The sequence below is a fragment of the Manis pentadactyla genome, chromosome 13 (genome assembly GCF_030020395.1).
Source record: "Manis pentadactyla isolate mManPen7 chromosome 13, mManPen7.hap1, whole genome shotgun sequence".
NCBI lineage: Eukaryota > Metazoa > Chordata > Mammalia > Pholidota > Manidae > Manis > Manis pentadactyla.
In genome coordinates this window covers 5,406,447-5,421,929 of record NC_080031.1, presented here as the reverse complement: position 1 = coordinate 5,421,929, position 15,483 = coordinate 5,406,447, and the positions used below count along the sequence as shown (strand labels likewise).

General features: G+C 42.8%; 1 protein-coding gene across 1 annotated transcript; it reads left to right on the top strand.

Moving 5' to 3' along the window:
- The first annotated feature begins 1,696 nt into the window (after positions 1 to 1,696).
- On the top strand, positions 1,697 to 14,407 carry IFT46 (intraflagellar transport 46). The gene is given in 14 exon segments (XM_036919928.2): positions 1,697 to 1,942; positions 2,618 to 2,714; positions 3,707 to 3,786; positions 5,290 to 5,355; positions 5,357 to 5,443; positions 6,150 to 6,277; positions 7,950 to 8,024; positions 8,176 to 8,269; positions 8,711 to 8,839; positions 9,735 to 9,856; positions 10,231 to 10,297; positions 13,019 to 13,079; positions 13,377 to 13,462; positions 13,942 to 14,407. Coding segments are annotated over 12 exon segments (1,056 nt in total). The 5' UTR covers positions 1,697 to 1,942; positions 2,618 to 2,714; positions 3,707 to 3,741; the 3' UTR covers positions 14,038 to 14,407.
- The last annotated feature ends 1,076 nt before the right edge of the window (positions 14,408 to 15,483 follow it).

Genomic DNA, 15,483 nt, shown 5'->3' with positions numbered 1-15,483 from the left:
CTTCTCTTGTTATGACATATTCCCTCTTTACACCTCCTGTGTATTTCTTAATGCTTATTGAAAACTTAACAGTGTACCAGGCATTACTCTAAATTCTTCACACAGATGATTTCATTTAATCCTCACAAGAATTCTGTATTTTACAGGTGGGGAAACCAAGGTACAGAGAGGAAAACTATTCCACCACAGGTCTCAGGGTTAGAAAGGACCAAAGCCAGGATTTGAACAAAGGCTGCTCCACTTCAGAACCCGTACCCTTAAGCACTGCCTTATAGAATTCTTATGCTTACTCATTTCAATTCCATCTCCAATGGCTTTCTAGTGGAATCTTTACAAAATTTGCGTATTTGAAAACTTTGCATGTCTGGAAGGATAGATGTCAGAGTGTATTGTTCATTTTCTTATAAAAGCACACATATTTTTAAAAAAGACAAGCAAATTCCTAATTTAAAAAAGGGTAAAAATCCTGCCTGGAATTGTTGCTTGATTGTGGCAGCTTCCAGGAGCCTTCAATATGGACGGATGAAGCTTGGCAAAGATCAATTGATGTTGATTCTTTGGAAATACGACGTTAGCTGAATTACACTGCATAAGAAAAGCATCCCAGTAAACATGCTTCCTGAGGAGGGCCTTAGAGGCAGTATGTCATGTGGTTAAAAGCAGAGACTTGGGAATTAGATGACCTGTGTCTGACTCATTTTCAGCACTTACTAGCTAAGTGACTTTAGGAGAGTTACTTTAAATCTCCTAAACTTAATTACCTAGGCTGCAAATTGGCAGTAACATCTATCATAATGTTGTTAAGTTAGATAACATATTAGTAAGACTATATAATCTAAGCGCTCCCTCATAGTACGTGCTTAACAATACGTATCCATTATACTAGCAATAACAGATGAAAAATTTTAAGAAATATTTTGCAGTTCCATTTTCAATCAGAAATGTTTCAGAGAGGTGTCTCTCATTTTCCTTTTAAAAAAAAGCCACTTCCCACTTTCCTTCGAGGGGTTTTCAGAGTCAAATTCCCAGTATTCTTTTCTGTTTCTCTCTCTTCAAAAATTAACTATGTCAATAGTTTTGAAATATTTGTTCCTCACATTGTCATTACTTCATTCATCCATGTCCAACGAGCATTTTTTAAAGCACCTCATTTATCCAATGCACTGAAGCCAGTCACAAAAGACACAACTTATGTGATTCCATTTATATGAAACATCCAGAATAGGCAAATTTATCCAATGCTATGAAGAACTTAAAAATAGACACAGACCCTACCCTAAAGAAGCTCGGTCGTCTTTAGCAAATAAACGTACAGGACTCCAGGTTAAATTTGAATCTCGATGGATAACGAATAATTTGTTAGTGTACATATGTTCCATGCAATGGGACACAGTGAAGGGAAAGAACTATAACGTAATATAAATATAAATAAAAGGACATACAAAGTGTTGTGGAGATATTTCCTGGAAGTTTGCCTAAATTCTGACTAGACGGGTTCACGATGAATTGCATGCCCAACGGTCCGAGTCCTAGAGGCGAAAACGCACACCGTTATCTCCAGATTGGAAGGCTAACTATACGAACCGAAATTCATCAACCCGCTTTGCCACCCTCGGCCGCTAGATGCCGCCACAAACGTATTTACTGAAACCATAGACAAACAAGCGACTTGATCGCCCAGAGAGGCGTCATCCGAGCCCCTCTTGATCTTCCTTGGATCCTCCGCTGGTAGAGACGAAACGCGCGCGTGAGTGGAGAAAGTCTCACGAGAGTGAAAGCAAGATCGCGCGACTTATTTTATTTTATTTTATCCTAGCGACCGGCAACAGGACGGTTGGACCCAGTTGAGCCCTAAGGTGGCCTGGCCTGAGATTGGAGTGAGACCTCAGCCTCCGGCTGGGGTTCCTTCCATACCGAGGAGACGGATTCAGAGGGGCTCCAGGTAATTCGCACTCGCCCTAGCGGAAAGGGAACTCCCTTTCTCCCTTCCAAGAGGAACGTAAAGGGCTCCCCTTTCCCCCGCCGGCTCCCCGATCCCGTCCCATCCTCATGACGGCTGCTCCTCCACCCCTTCAAGCCACCCCCAACCATCCCCCTTTCTTTACTCCCCAAGGTCGGGAGGTGGAGAGGGCGGCGATGCTTTCGGGATTTTTAGAGGGGACCAAGAGACTGGAATGTACCCTCGTTGGGCTAAACGAAGTGACCGCGAGGGGACTCCAGAGACAGGACCCTTTCTAGAGCCTCTACAGCCTCCCCTGGGAAGCCCCGACAACCTTGGGAAAACCCGCCGAAGCTGAGGAGAGAGCCGCCGTCTGCAGACCTGTCCTAGCGCGCGCAGCCTGCGGCTTTGGCGGAGCTGCTGCAGAAGTTGGCTGTCCTTCCCTCGCACGATTCCCCAGTTCCTCAGCCAGCCCGCCGGCAGCTCCTAGGGGTTGCGGCCGAGTGACCTAACTGTTCGACCTGGGGCCCGGAAGCCCTAAGGAGAGTTTGAAAGGGGGTGGTTTCATGTGAAACTGGGTAAGGCAGAGGAGCCAAAGCGGGTTTGGAATCGCACCTCTCCACTGAGTGCTTTAGGTCGTGTCATATGAGCTATGTAACCGTGTGTCCTTTTACTTAGACCCAGATTGTTGAAAACCAGACATATGATGAGCGTCTAGAGATTAACGACTCTGAAGAGGTTGCAAGTAATTATACTCCATCCCCAACACCCAAAGGTAAGAGAAGAATGAAGAGGAAAGAAGAAAAATGGTTCTCAGAACAAAGAGCAGGACGGATTCATGATTGTCTCCAAGAAGTTCATATTTTTATAATAGCAAATGTTGGCTTTCAGAGTCAAATTACTTCACTTGCCATTGTTTCTGTTTTCTAACTACTTAAGGGGAGATAAAACACAGCCATCCAGTTTGTAGGATCTTCTTCCAACCTGACCAGTGTTCGCTGTCACCATTTATTTAATGGTATTGCTCTGCTTGCAATCTGCCAGGGGTTCCTGGGGTTTTTTTGACTTACCAAAACTGTTTTGCCCAGTTTCAAAGATACTTCAGTAATCTGCCTTTAACCTGCAATCTCAGTCAAAATCTCAGTGGAATATTTTAAGAGGATTTAATGCTATCATTTATTCAACAAATAATTTTTTGACTGTCTACTATGTCAGCCTTATGCCTAGCACTAGGTGTACAGTATTAAAGAGACATTGACCCTGCCATCCTGATGCTTATAATCATGAGAAACGGATGTTAAATTACTGACCTCCTTTAGAGGTGGGAATCCTGAGACTCAGAGGTTAAGTCATTTGGTGCAAGTGATAGAGTTTGTCCTTCAAACCTAGTCTTCTGACTATAATCCCTCACTTTTCACTGTACGAATTACTATCCTCATTTTACCAATGTATAAACTAAGGGCAGATTTTATATTATTTATGTAATGGCAGATAGTCAATTAGTGTAATATCCCAGTGCCTTAAGAACAGTAGTGCTTAGTAAATAGATCTTGAATTGACAGAGCTATGACTATTTATAGCATAGAATACAAGCTAAAAATTTTTGTCTTTAAAACCATTTTTAGGGACTCTCTTGTCCCCTCCTGGCGTGAGCTGGGAGCTCTGTCCTTTCACTTTATTTCTAAATAAAAGCCTGTACCTCGCTCTCCAAAAAAAAAAAAACAAAACATTTTAATAATAACCTAAGGAAAAAACTTTCCTTTTAAGGACCTCTTCATTCTACCCATCTTCCTCACAAGACTATGGCTGATAACAGCAGCAACGATTTTGAAGAGGAAAATAACAAGGTGAAGTATAACCCACAGCTTCTTGTGGAATTTCTGCCTTGAGTCTTTAGAATTGTTTTACAACAATTCACCTGTTATAAATATTTCTTGAATACTCACCTCCAGTGGTTGGGTACCTTTGAGCTCATGGAGGGAAGTCAGGAGCAATGAGCCTTAAAATTCTGACTCTTCTTCAGGAATAAAACCAACTATCACAGCAGACCTTTTGGAGAGGAATTTCATCTAATGTAGACCAGTGCTTCACAAACTTAGGATCATAAGAATCAATTGGGGTACTTATTTTTAAAACTACAGATTTCCAGTCCCTACCCAGAACTACTCAAGCAGAATCTTGATAGTAAAAGCCTGGGAATTTATCTTTTCAGCAAGCACTCCAAGTAATTCTTATAATAAAGCAAGTTTGAGGTATTGGTCTAGGCATTTGTTCATTGTCAGCACTTGTGACACTGCCAATATTTTGTAAAAGAGGCTTTACTTTGAAGGCTTAAAACCCAGATGTCACTCTATTGTCATTTTGTGAACTTAGAGGATTGCCCTGTGTCTGAAAGAAAGATTGAAAGATGCCTATAGCTCTAGTCAGATAAGACCTTGAAGTTGCACGTGTGCTCTGCTTACCGGCCATTGTGTTCAGCTTAGCACATGATTCAATCATTACATTTAATTGTCCTTCAATACAAGAGCTTTGAAAACTCAGGGGGTGAGGAATATTTGAAGTAATACAGAAGGCTGCAGTGCTCTAGACTGATTTCATAAAGAGCCCCCAAAGTGACATTTTAAAGTAGTCCCACTTTGTGACTAGTGTGCTGTTTTAACATCTTACCCACAAGGTAATTTTTAGACATTTGTCTGTGGTATAGAAAGTCCTCTGCTTTGAGATCAAGGATTTTGCAAAGCACAACTTTGAAGAAGTGGACAAAAGAAAAGTGAGTAATTTTCTTAAATTGAACTCCTGATTTTGTATATTCACCCTAAATTGGTATAGACTTCTCTCTGTGGTCAATATTCAAGGCTCATTTATCTTCCCACTTGAGTGTGCACCCAGAATCAGCAGAAACAACTTACTTTTGAATAGCCTTTCAATTGGCAGTTGACATCCTTAGAAAGCCCCTTGTGCCATATTGCTTCCCATGTGACCAAGGATAATTTTGACAGATTGTGAATTAAGAGAAGACTAACAGATTGTTATCAATTGTATACCACTAAGGAGTGAATAAATTCTGTGTCTCCTGTCACACACATATTATCTATTAGTTAAAATGTATTTTTAACTGTGTATAATAAATCTGTGTTATGCTTACAGGAATATGTGACCAAAAGCAGGTTTTAATGTCCCACAGTGTACCCCAGTTTTATGTGTTAACAGCTGCTTGACTGTAAAAGAAACATTAAATAACTTTTAAAACTAGAACAAAACATCTGTTAACCTCAGTATAAACCACATGGCATATGGAAATCATGCTTTCAAAACCGACTTGAAAAGGGGGCCAACTGGTCATCCTTCAGGTCCTAAGTGAGGGCATGCCACAGGCTCGAGGCTACAGAGGCAGAGACAGGGACCATGTCGCAACTTGCCCCTGCAAGCCCCAAGTACCGCCAGACCCCTTCTCATGGGCTTGAGAGGGTGGGATGGTACAGAGAGAACCAGAAGCTCAGAGAGGTAGGTTATAATGCAGAGAATGGAAGAGGCTCGTTTTGTGAGGTCTAATGTGTAGCCATTGCATTTAACTAACGGGGGAAGGGCAGGAAAGTGTGGACAGGTCAGATACCCACGGAAGAGCAATATCACTGAGCGAAATAGAAAACCCCCAGTCTGCAGAACTGCGGGTCAGATTTCAGGCACAGGGCTGACTATGAACTGTCTTCTTTTGATAATGCAAGCAGCTTACTCTGGGCAGTCTTGCAAATTAAATACTAGATTTCCTCCCTGAGATCTTTGTATTAAGGTTCCCTAAAGGCATCTTTTCACTTCCTCTTCCCCCATTTCCTTCCAGAATAACTCTTAGGGTTGTTTTCCTATTGCTCAAAGTGCCTAATTTGTAGAGTTGAAGCTGACCTAGTAACATTTATGCAAGTTCTTGGGATCTCCTATCTAATAGGTAGAATAGATACATACTGGATAAAAGTTATATCCAGGCCCCAAGTAGAGAAATAGAATATGGTTATAGCAAGGGGGGGACCAGTTTGTAGCTAAACAGGACTAGAAGGTTCTCGAGGCCCCTCAGGGGAGTGCCGCCTCTTTCTGGTGATTCGGTGCTGGGTGGGAGGGTACTGGTCAGAGCACTAGGAGAGAACTGGGCATGGTACTCCTGAATTTCCCCCAATATGTGGACCTTTCTGTGCCTACCCCACCCTACCTACCTCAGGAGAAGAAGACCGCACAGCTAACCCCTCAGCGGGGCTTTAGCGAAAATGAGGACGATGATGATGATTCATCTGAAACGGATTCTGATGCAGATGATGATGATGAAGAGCACGGAGCCCCTCTGGAAGGGTGAGGAAAGCCACGTGGTCCAGGACACCCAAGCACCTCCTTCAAGACACTGGCCTGGGGGGCACAAGTGAGAAGGAAATTCTAGCATCTCCCTTCATCTCCCTACTTAGGATTTTCGGACGTCTCAGAAACCCAACACACTGAGGTCTTCAATCTTTTCTGGCTCCACTGGCTCACTGAGTCCTGTGGTGTCACGTGCACCATCTGAAACATTTGTGCGCTTGGGGACTTCACAGAGACTTACTGAGTAAATCTAAAGGATAGTCTCTGCCTTCAGGGAGCTCACAAATTAATAAATAGATTAACATTTATTTTAATTGTACTTCAAATTTAATTTTAAAATGAAACACATACTAAAGCATTTCTGTTTCACAAGGAAAACATACATGCACAAAAGCATTTCTATTTGAGGCTCAGGTTCTTTCTGGCCAGGTAGAGAGTAGGTGCTTCAGAAGCCCCACATGAGGCAAAATACCCCTTGGTGATGCTGAAGTAAACATACCTCAGCCTGTTCCAGCCATGGTGCTAGGTTAGTCAGGACGGCCGTCCCCCTAATAGGTTTTAATCAAAGTGGGTTCCAAGCCTCATCCATTTAAAATACAACTACTTGTTAAATAAATGATGGTATAGCCATTCAGTAGAATTCCATCTAGTCGCTAAAAAGTGCACTATAAAGAAACAAAGAGATATGTTAAATTTTTAAAAGGTGGAAAAGTGTTTACGCTGTGTTACCATGTGTATAAAACATGACGTAGACTAGGATACGCCAGAGACTAATAATAGTGATTCTGCAGGGAGGGCCGCTTGGTGGGGAGGGGCCTGGGGGAAGTGCCCTGGGAGGGGCACTGTGTACACTTTGTACCCTTCCCTTTGTATCATGTGTGCATTATTTATTAGAGAAAGTACTTTAATGAAAATTAAAAGTTACCTTTAGATTATCCTGCAGGTAGACACTAAATAAATTAGGCAACTGTTTAATCCCAGACTGACTTTTCGTGCTTCCCAATTTACTTCATGATCATGCTTCCATAAATTATATTCCAGGGAAATGAGAATTTTAAGTCACTAATAAATTTAATTCTTTTGTTAAGCAACTCTCCCCAAAAGAACTTCATTAATAACCTTCCAAGTCACTTACATAGTTTGCTAATGTTCATTTCATTACATTTTACTTAATTGTAATTAATGTGTTATATACATATTTTTTACCATATACATTTCTTATATTAGTACAAGTACTTTTTAAGTAATTATACAGTATTCAACTTGACATACCTAACCATCTCTCAAATGTTGGATATTTTGTTTCTAATTTTTTACTTTTATAAATAACAATGTCAAAAAGATCTTTTTTAAAAATTCCTTTTTTTCTTGGGGCAAAGTCTTTTCATGTCAGAAATTAAAATCTCACCTATGTCAATTATACCTCAGTTTTAAAAAAGAAATTAAGATCTCATTCCATCTTTTCATCCCTTTCTTTCAAAAAAAAGGGGAAATAATTTATGAACATTCTAAAATTTTGTAAAGTTATGTTTTGGATTTTCTGCAGTTCTGTTCTTCATGGTCAGAGATAACTGAGCTAATTATAATCAATTTTAAAGTTGCCCTGCAAACCAGGACACAGCCATTTGTTCTCCTCTGGCCTCCTTGAACCACGTTTTCCTCTCCCCAGGGCCTATGATCCTGCAGATTATGAGCACTTGGCGGTTTCTGCTGAGATTAAGGAACTCTTCCAGTATATCAGTAGGTGAGCACTAGGACCTCCCAGCACAGCTCCCTAGCCCTGCCTTCTCCTTCCCTACCTCTGGACTGAAACAGGGCTGTTCTCCTTCGACTGTTTTAGCCTAATAGCAAAGTTTCTCTGACTGTCCCCACTTGCCCTTGGCAATATCTCCTAGGCACACGCCTCAGGTGATTGACCTGGACCACCGACTGAAACCTTTCATTCCTGATTTTATCCCAGCCGTCGGGGATATTGATGCATTCTTAAAGGTACAGTCAGAACAGCCTAAAAATGACTCCTTAGGTGTTCCTTCTGCCCCTTCCATTACTCTAACGATGCCATTGATTTCCTTGACTAGCACCGGCTACCTTGATGTATTTCTTTTCATTGGAGTTCTTATCCTTGCTCTCTCCTCCAAATTATACTCATTACTATTAGGTAATACTCGATTATCCCATTATATATTAAAAATTTGTCATATATTTGCCTCCTAATTATCCATGACTTCAGCCTTGTTTTTAAGGTCCTATAGATCATGCATTTTTTTCTAGATGGTATTTTTGTACAACATGGTATACAAGCATGCCTTCTAACACTAGTAATAATGATGAACCAGAATTATTCTTCCTCTTCAGCTTATTGGAAACAACTGTGGTTATTTTATGTCCCTCCCATTTTTTTTCTCTGCTTTATACCTTTCTTTTAACCAGGTCCCACGTCCTGATGGAAAACCCGACAGCCTTGGCCTCTTGGTGTTGGACGAGCCTTCTACACAGCAGTCGGAGCCGACAGTGCTCTCTCTCTGGTTAACGGAGAATTCCAAACAGCACAACATCGCAGTAAGACACTAGCTTGTACAGGCCCCAGGGTGGGAGGCCAAGAGTGGGGCCTTGCTGCTATTTGTGCAGTTGACTTACTGTCTATCAAAAGGGATAGATAATGGTTTCAGGCCAGCTCTATTTTTTAAGATAGTTTTAAAATAGTTTTATTATAATATAATTTACCTACCATAAAATATGCCCTTTTAAATAGTACAATTCAGTGATTTTTAGTATATTCACAGAGTTGTACAACCATCACCACCACCTGATTTAAGAACATTTCCATCATTCCCAGAAGAAACCCTATACCCATTAGTAGTCACTCCTCATTCCTCCCTGCTTCTGACTCGTAACCACTTCATTCTTTTTCTTACAGCTGAATACTATTCCATTGTACAGACTTACCACACTGTGTTTATCCATTCACCAGTTTTTTCCAGCTTTATTAATTTGCTGCTATGCACATGTACAAGTTTTTGCATGGACATACATTGTTACTTATCTTGGATAAGAGTGAGATTGCTGGTCTATATGGTAACTGTTTAACATGTTGAGGAGTTGCCAGACTGTCCTCCAAAGTGGCTGAACCATTTTACAGTCCCACCAGCAATGATGAGTTCCAGTTTCTCCACATCCTCACCAACATTTGTTATTGTCTGTCTTTTTTATTGTAGCAATCTTAGTAGATGTGAAACAGTATCTCACTGTGGTCAGTCCTATTCCGTTGACCTGCCCTCTTCCCATGCCTCCAGAAAATTTTATCAGGGTTTCCTCTGATCTTCATTTGGCTGCGCTCAGGCTTCCCTAGTCATCTTCATTTACCTTGTATATGAAATAGAGGCATATGAGCCGCCACTGTAGAAATGAGAACTCCTTCAATGCCCTCAGCCAGGCTTCCCCCTTGTTTTTCTAGCAACATATGAAAGTAAAGAGCCTGGAAGATGCAGAAAAGAATCCCAAAGCCATCGACACGTGGATTGAGAGCATCTCTGAGTTACACCATTCCAAGCCCCCTGCAACTGTGCACTATACCAGGTAAGAAATACAGTATTCTTCACCAGAGTAACATCACCACAGTAACCCATGATAATCTTCACACGGGTGGGCTCACTGCTTCTGAGAAGATGGCTGGAAGGCTGAGGACCTATCTGATGAACCTGTGGTCCTGTGGCTCCTGGCAGCTACTGGCTGAGATTGCAGACATAAAGATTGTGATTTAGCTGGTGTTATTACTTAGCCAGCTCCTCCAAACCCCAGGCCCTGGGTAAGCGTGGGTCTTCGGTCTGTGTTCTCCTGAAATCCTAATGTGCCAGGCTGACCACCGACCTTCATCCTAGAGCGTCCTAATCCAGAGGCTGCTGCTATCATCAGTCCCTGTTTCCTGTTCATACTTACCTCTGTACTTTTAGGCCCATGCCCGATATTGACACGCTGATGCAGGAATGGTCCCCAGAATTTGAAGAGCTTTTGGGCAAGGTGAGTGGGAGGTAGCAGGAGCTGGGAAACTACGCCATTCACTTTGGGGCCAGTGCTTCCTCTCCTCCTACAGTGATGTCATCATTCACATGGCATTAACATGAGCAAAAGTGTTAATTTTCACCACCTGAACATCTTTGTCTGACTAACACATCAGATCAAAAAACAACACAGCTAGCGTCCCTGAAGGCCCCTCATCCCCCTACCTCCCGGCATGACCAGTCCTGATTTCTAACGGCACAGACTAGGTTTGCCTGTTTTGTGTTCTAAATCGAATCAAAGTCTTTCATGTTCTTTTGCTCACCTATAGTGCTCATCCATATGGAGATTCATCCATATTGTGTTTACATTGTGGTTGTACATTTGTTCTCATTACTGTAATGGTATTCCACTGTTTGAATATATGACAATTTATCCCTCCTATAAATAGCCACTTAGGCTATTTATTCCAGTTTGGCGTTATTATAGATGGTGCTACCATGACCATTTTAACACGTGCCTTTGGTGAACATACGCACCTCCTGTATTACTTTAAGCTCCATCTTCACAGAGGTATTTATGCTATTCTAAGAAGCTGATGTCCCATTCATAATTACTCCACAAATTTAAAAAAACACCTAGAAAAAGAATTTAACAAGAAGTTGGTAAGACTTTTTTGAAAACAGATTATAGAACTTTAATGAAGGGCAAGACACAAGATGTGAATGAATGAGGAGTGCAGCTCCTCACAGCAGATGGGGGGATCCACCTCCCAGCACTGTCAGCCCTCCCTGTGTCACTGTGTACGTGTACTGCCATTGCAGTCAGGATGTTAACTGCATTTTTTAGAACTTAAACATTTGGCAGTCAAGTTTATCTGAGAGAATCAATTTTTAAGACTAATCATGAAAATTTTAGGAAAAAATAATGGGAGGATTTGCCCTATCAGACATTAGAACACATCAGAATGCTATAGTAAATAACACAGTAATGTACTGGCATAGGAATAGAAATAGATCAGCACATAATAATTCAGAAACAAACCCATGTGTATGTGGGCTTTGGACATATAAGAAAGGTAGTATTTTAAATGACTGGAGATAGAATGGGTTGTGATGAGATGACTGACTAGCCATTTGAAAAAAATTAAGGTAGGTCTGTGCCTCAGCCATATGCATACATGAATTCCAAATGAGTTAAAAGTTAATGTAAAAGTAAAGCTATACAGTACTATTTTTTAAAATAGAAATATTTAATACTGTAAGGATAGTGGGGTGTTAGCATAATAAGAAACTTAAAACTGATAGTGGGGAAAATGTGACATTTCAGAATCAGAAATAAAAAGTTTTAAGTACCAATAGTTACTATAAACAAAGTTAAAAGAGTGATGGATTGAGAAAAATTATTCTCTCTCATACATGCATACACACACACATATAATTATATTTTTATATATTAAATATAAATATAATCAAATTTACATATATGACAAGATTACTGTCCAAGTCCAAGGGAAGAGCTCCTACATACCAGGAAAAGAAAGCCGAGCAAAGAGAATTAGCCTGTTTAAAAGGGCAGCCCCAGCCCCTCCATGTTCCCCACCCTCTTTCCCTGCCTTTTCTCCATACTTAGCCTCTAACGTACGGTGTACCTTACTTATCTTGTTTTTTGTTTCTCCCTACAAAATATTACCTCCATGAATATAGAGGTTTTTTTTTTTTTGTACATGTTTATTAAAAGAAAGAATTTGGAAACAACCTCTTTCCTCACAGCATTTTAAAGCTGTGGCTGAAGAAAAATGTCTGCTTAGGGAATTGAATAGATTGTAGTACATCTATTTAGTGAAATACTTTTGATAGTATTGAATAGATTGTAGTACATCCAGTTAGTGAAATACATAGTGAAATATTATTTGGCCTTATTTTTCTGATATGCAGAAATGTCAATGATGTTAAGTGAAAAAAGGAAGTGGCAGAACTGTGTAAAAAGAGAACAACGTTTTTTAAAGAAACCAGTGGTTTTTAAACTTAATGTACGTCTTGCTTAGATCCAGAGCCTGTCACCTGAGTTGTTATGTCCACTTTTTTGGTTCCTATGGTGTCCCAGCCGGTGTTATAACACCAAGTAACCATAAGTACTGGGCTACAATGTGGGGCCAATTTCTTCACAGGTACACACAGGAAGACAGCATGGCGGCAGATTTAACTTATAAAATCTTGCAGTCTTTTTATATCATCTGCTACTTTGGTGGTCAATGGGTATGGCCAATTCCGTATACGGATCAGAGGGAGGAAACTGCATGTTGTAGTGTTACTTGCCAGGACGGCCAAATAATAGACCTCGTGGCTTAAACAGTAGACATTACTTTTCTCACATGTCTGGAGACTGAAGTCCGAGAGCAAGTTGATTTCTTCCAGGGCCTTCTTCCTTGGCCGTCTTCCCCATGTCCTGATACGGTCGTCCCTCTGCACGTGTCTGTGTCCTATGTGGGCAAGTCTTATAAGTCATACTGGCTTAGGGCCCACCCTAATGACTTCATCTAACTTCATTATCTCTTATAAGATCCTATCTCCAAACACAGTCACATGCTGAGGCACTAGGGGTCAGGACTCGAACATGAGTTTTGACGACACAGTTCAGCCATAACATGCCCTGTGCTAGGAGCTCTTCTGCTCCAGAGAGAGGCGCTGGGACCGCTGGAACTTCAGCCCCTTGACTTTGCTGCATCTGTGCCCCTCCTAGGTGAGCCTGCCCACCGCTGAGATTGATTGCAGCCTGGCAGAGTACACTGACATGGTCTGTGGTAAGTGCTTCCATCCTGTCCTTGTCCCCATCTCTGGATAAATTCTTGCGGGTTTTTGAAAAGGCTTGTTTACTCTGGGAAGAGGCATGTTGAGTTACAGCCTTCACTTTCAGCCCATTGTGTTGTTCGGCAGCACTGAAGGGTGGTATTTGGGCTTATGTGAGTACCTGCTGGGTATTCAACCCTCAAAATCATAGTAATACATCCCATTCGGGAGGGGATTGGCCATCCTAAACAGCAGTGGCCCTAATTCCCAGAGCGTTGATTGCTTCTGCTCATGGGAGTTCTTCATTTCAGCCATCCTAGACATCCCTGTCTACAAGAGTCGGATTCAGTCCCTCCACCTGCTCTTTTCCCTCTACTCAGAATTCAAGAACTCACAGGTGAGACTAGCATTAGTGACCAACTTAGGCCACAGTGAGGATCACCACAGTCTTTACTATGCTCAGTCTGCTGTGACTGTGTCCCGTGGCAATGGAGCACATCTGCTGGAGTCACCATTCCCCTTCCCCATAACCGAGAGAGCAGCGAAGCAGGCAGGGGTGGGGCCTGCAAAGGAAGGGGAGCTGGGAGAGATGAGGGCCGCAGACGGGCCGGCGTAGGGTGTACAGAGGACACTCATTCGTGCAGGAGAACAAGGTGGCTTGAGAATGGAAGCAGGAAAGGGGGGGAAAAAGAGGTTCACTTTAAAGGAGGTGGGGCAAATTTCTACCTGTTTTTCAAAGACAACACCATGGATTGTTTGGGAAGCAGAATTGGAAGAACATAGGAGCTTAAAGGGCTGTAAAGATGTTAGTCTTGCTAAAGTGTAGCGACTAGCAGATCTCAAATATTCCACATTCCTTCTCCTCTTCCCTCACAGCATTTTAAAGCTCTAGCTGAAGGCAAGAAAGCATTCACTCCTCCATCCAACTCCACCTCACAAGCTGGAGATGCAGAGACATTAACCTTCAGCTGAGCCACCTCCCAGGTTGCTGTTTCAAGGCTGAGCTGACTCCTCTGTGCCAGCTGAGGAGGGCTCGCTGTCAGCCACCTGGCATCCTTGCCTTGACTCGGGCACAGTACACGTGCTGTTACCCTCTCCAGACAGCACTGCACATGCGTGTTAAATGGCTGCTGCCTGCCTCAGCTTTCCCTCCCATGGGAATCATGCTTGTATACCAGGGTGGGGATTTGTGCTGGAAGAACTGGAATTTCTGGGATCCCGGGATGCTCAGGTGGCGAGGAAAGCTTAAAAGATACTCCTTTTGAGGTAGCAATGGAAATATTTTCATTCATTCTTAAAGTCAGTTGGCAATGATTTTGCAAATAAAATGCTGTGTCTTTCAGGTTATCCTGCTATTCCATAATAATATGAAAGACAGACGGCAGACTGAGCTGAAGCAGAGATAACAAACTTGGTCCAGTAATAGGCCTTACATGAGTAACAGTTCAAGCAGATCAACTTGGGAAATAAAAGCAAAGCTGCTCCTCCCAAGTTGTCAGTAGAGGGGAATCATTGTTCTGCAGAACTTATTTTTTCTAGAGGTCTCTGCCTGCCTTACGGGCTAGCTGCCTGGCTGGCTCCAGACCAGTCCGCTTGTGGTCTCAGGGAGGCTGATCACTGCAGTAATCCAGGTGAGAGGTGCTCGCTCCTTGGATTAGTAGAGACGGACTGTCAGGGAATGTTCAGGAATTCTTTTGGAGGTTATATAAGCCAAGCTCCAGTCAGGGAGTCAGAAACCAGGCTGGTTATTTCTAACAAAGGGTGTTCAGTGTGGGAAGTTGGTTACAAAAGTGTTGGAAGGGCCGAAGGAGCGGCAGCAGAACGGAAGGCCTGTGCGTGGTGTGCAGGGCCTGTGCCGGGGCGGAAGCTGGGCTGCGGGGAGCCTGGCGGGCGGCTGCACGGGGCTCAGCTGCCACCCGCCACCGTCGCCGCTTGCACAGCAGCTGTGAACACTGGCCGCTGCCTCCCTTCTCCCACCTTCCCGTCCCCGCAGCGTCTTCCATGGGCAGGAGCGAGCGTGGGGCCGAGACAACACACAGATAGCCAGCAGGGCTCAAACTTGGCGACAGGTCAGAGGTGGGGGTGGAGGGAACGAAATCGGGGATGACTCCCAGTTTTTGACATAAGCAACTGAATAGATAATGGAGCCAAGTACTGACGTGGGGGAAAGTGGGGCAAGAATTAGAGGGAAAATTATATTAAAATGCCACACTGTCAGCCTAGCATCTCCCCAGGGAACACGTGGGCGTGAGGGCGGTTGTTTCTTAGACTCTTAAACCAACTAAGATGTTGACATTTTGCTTGACTTTGAGGAGCACAAACTTCTGTGCTCAGGCCTCACTCGGCCATCCTCTCGGGACCAGGTGCCCTGCTCTCAAGCAGACGGCATCGGTGCTCCCGGTAACGCACAGGCAAGAA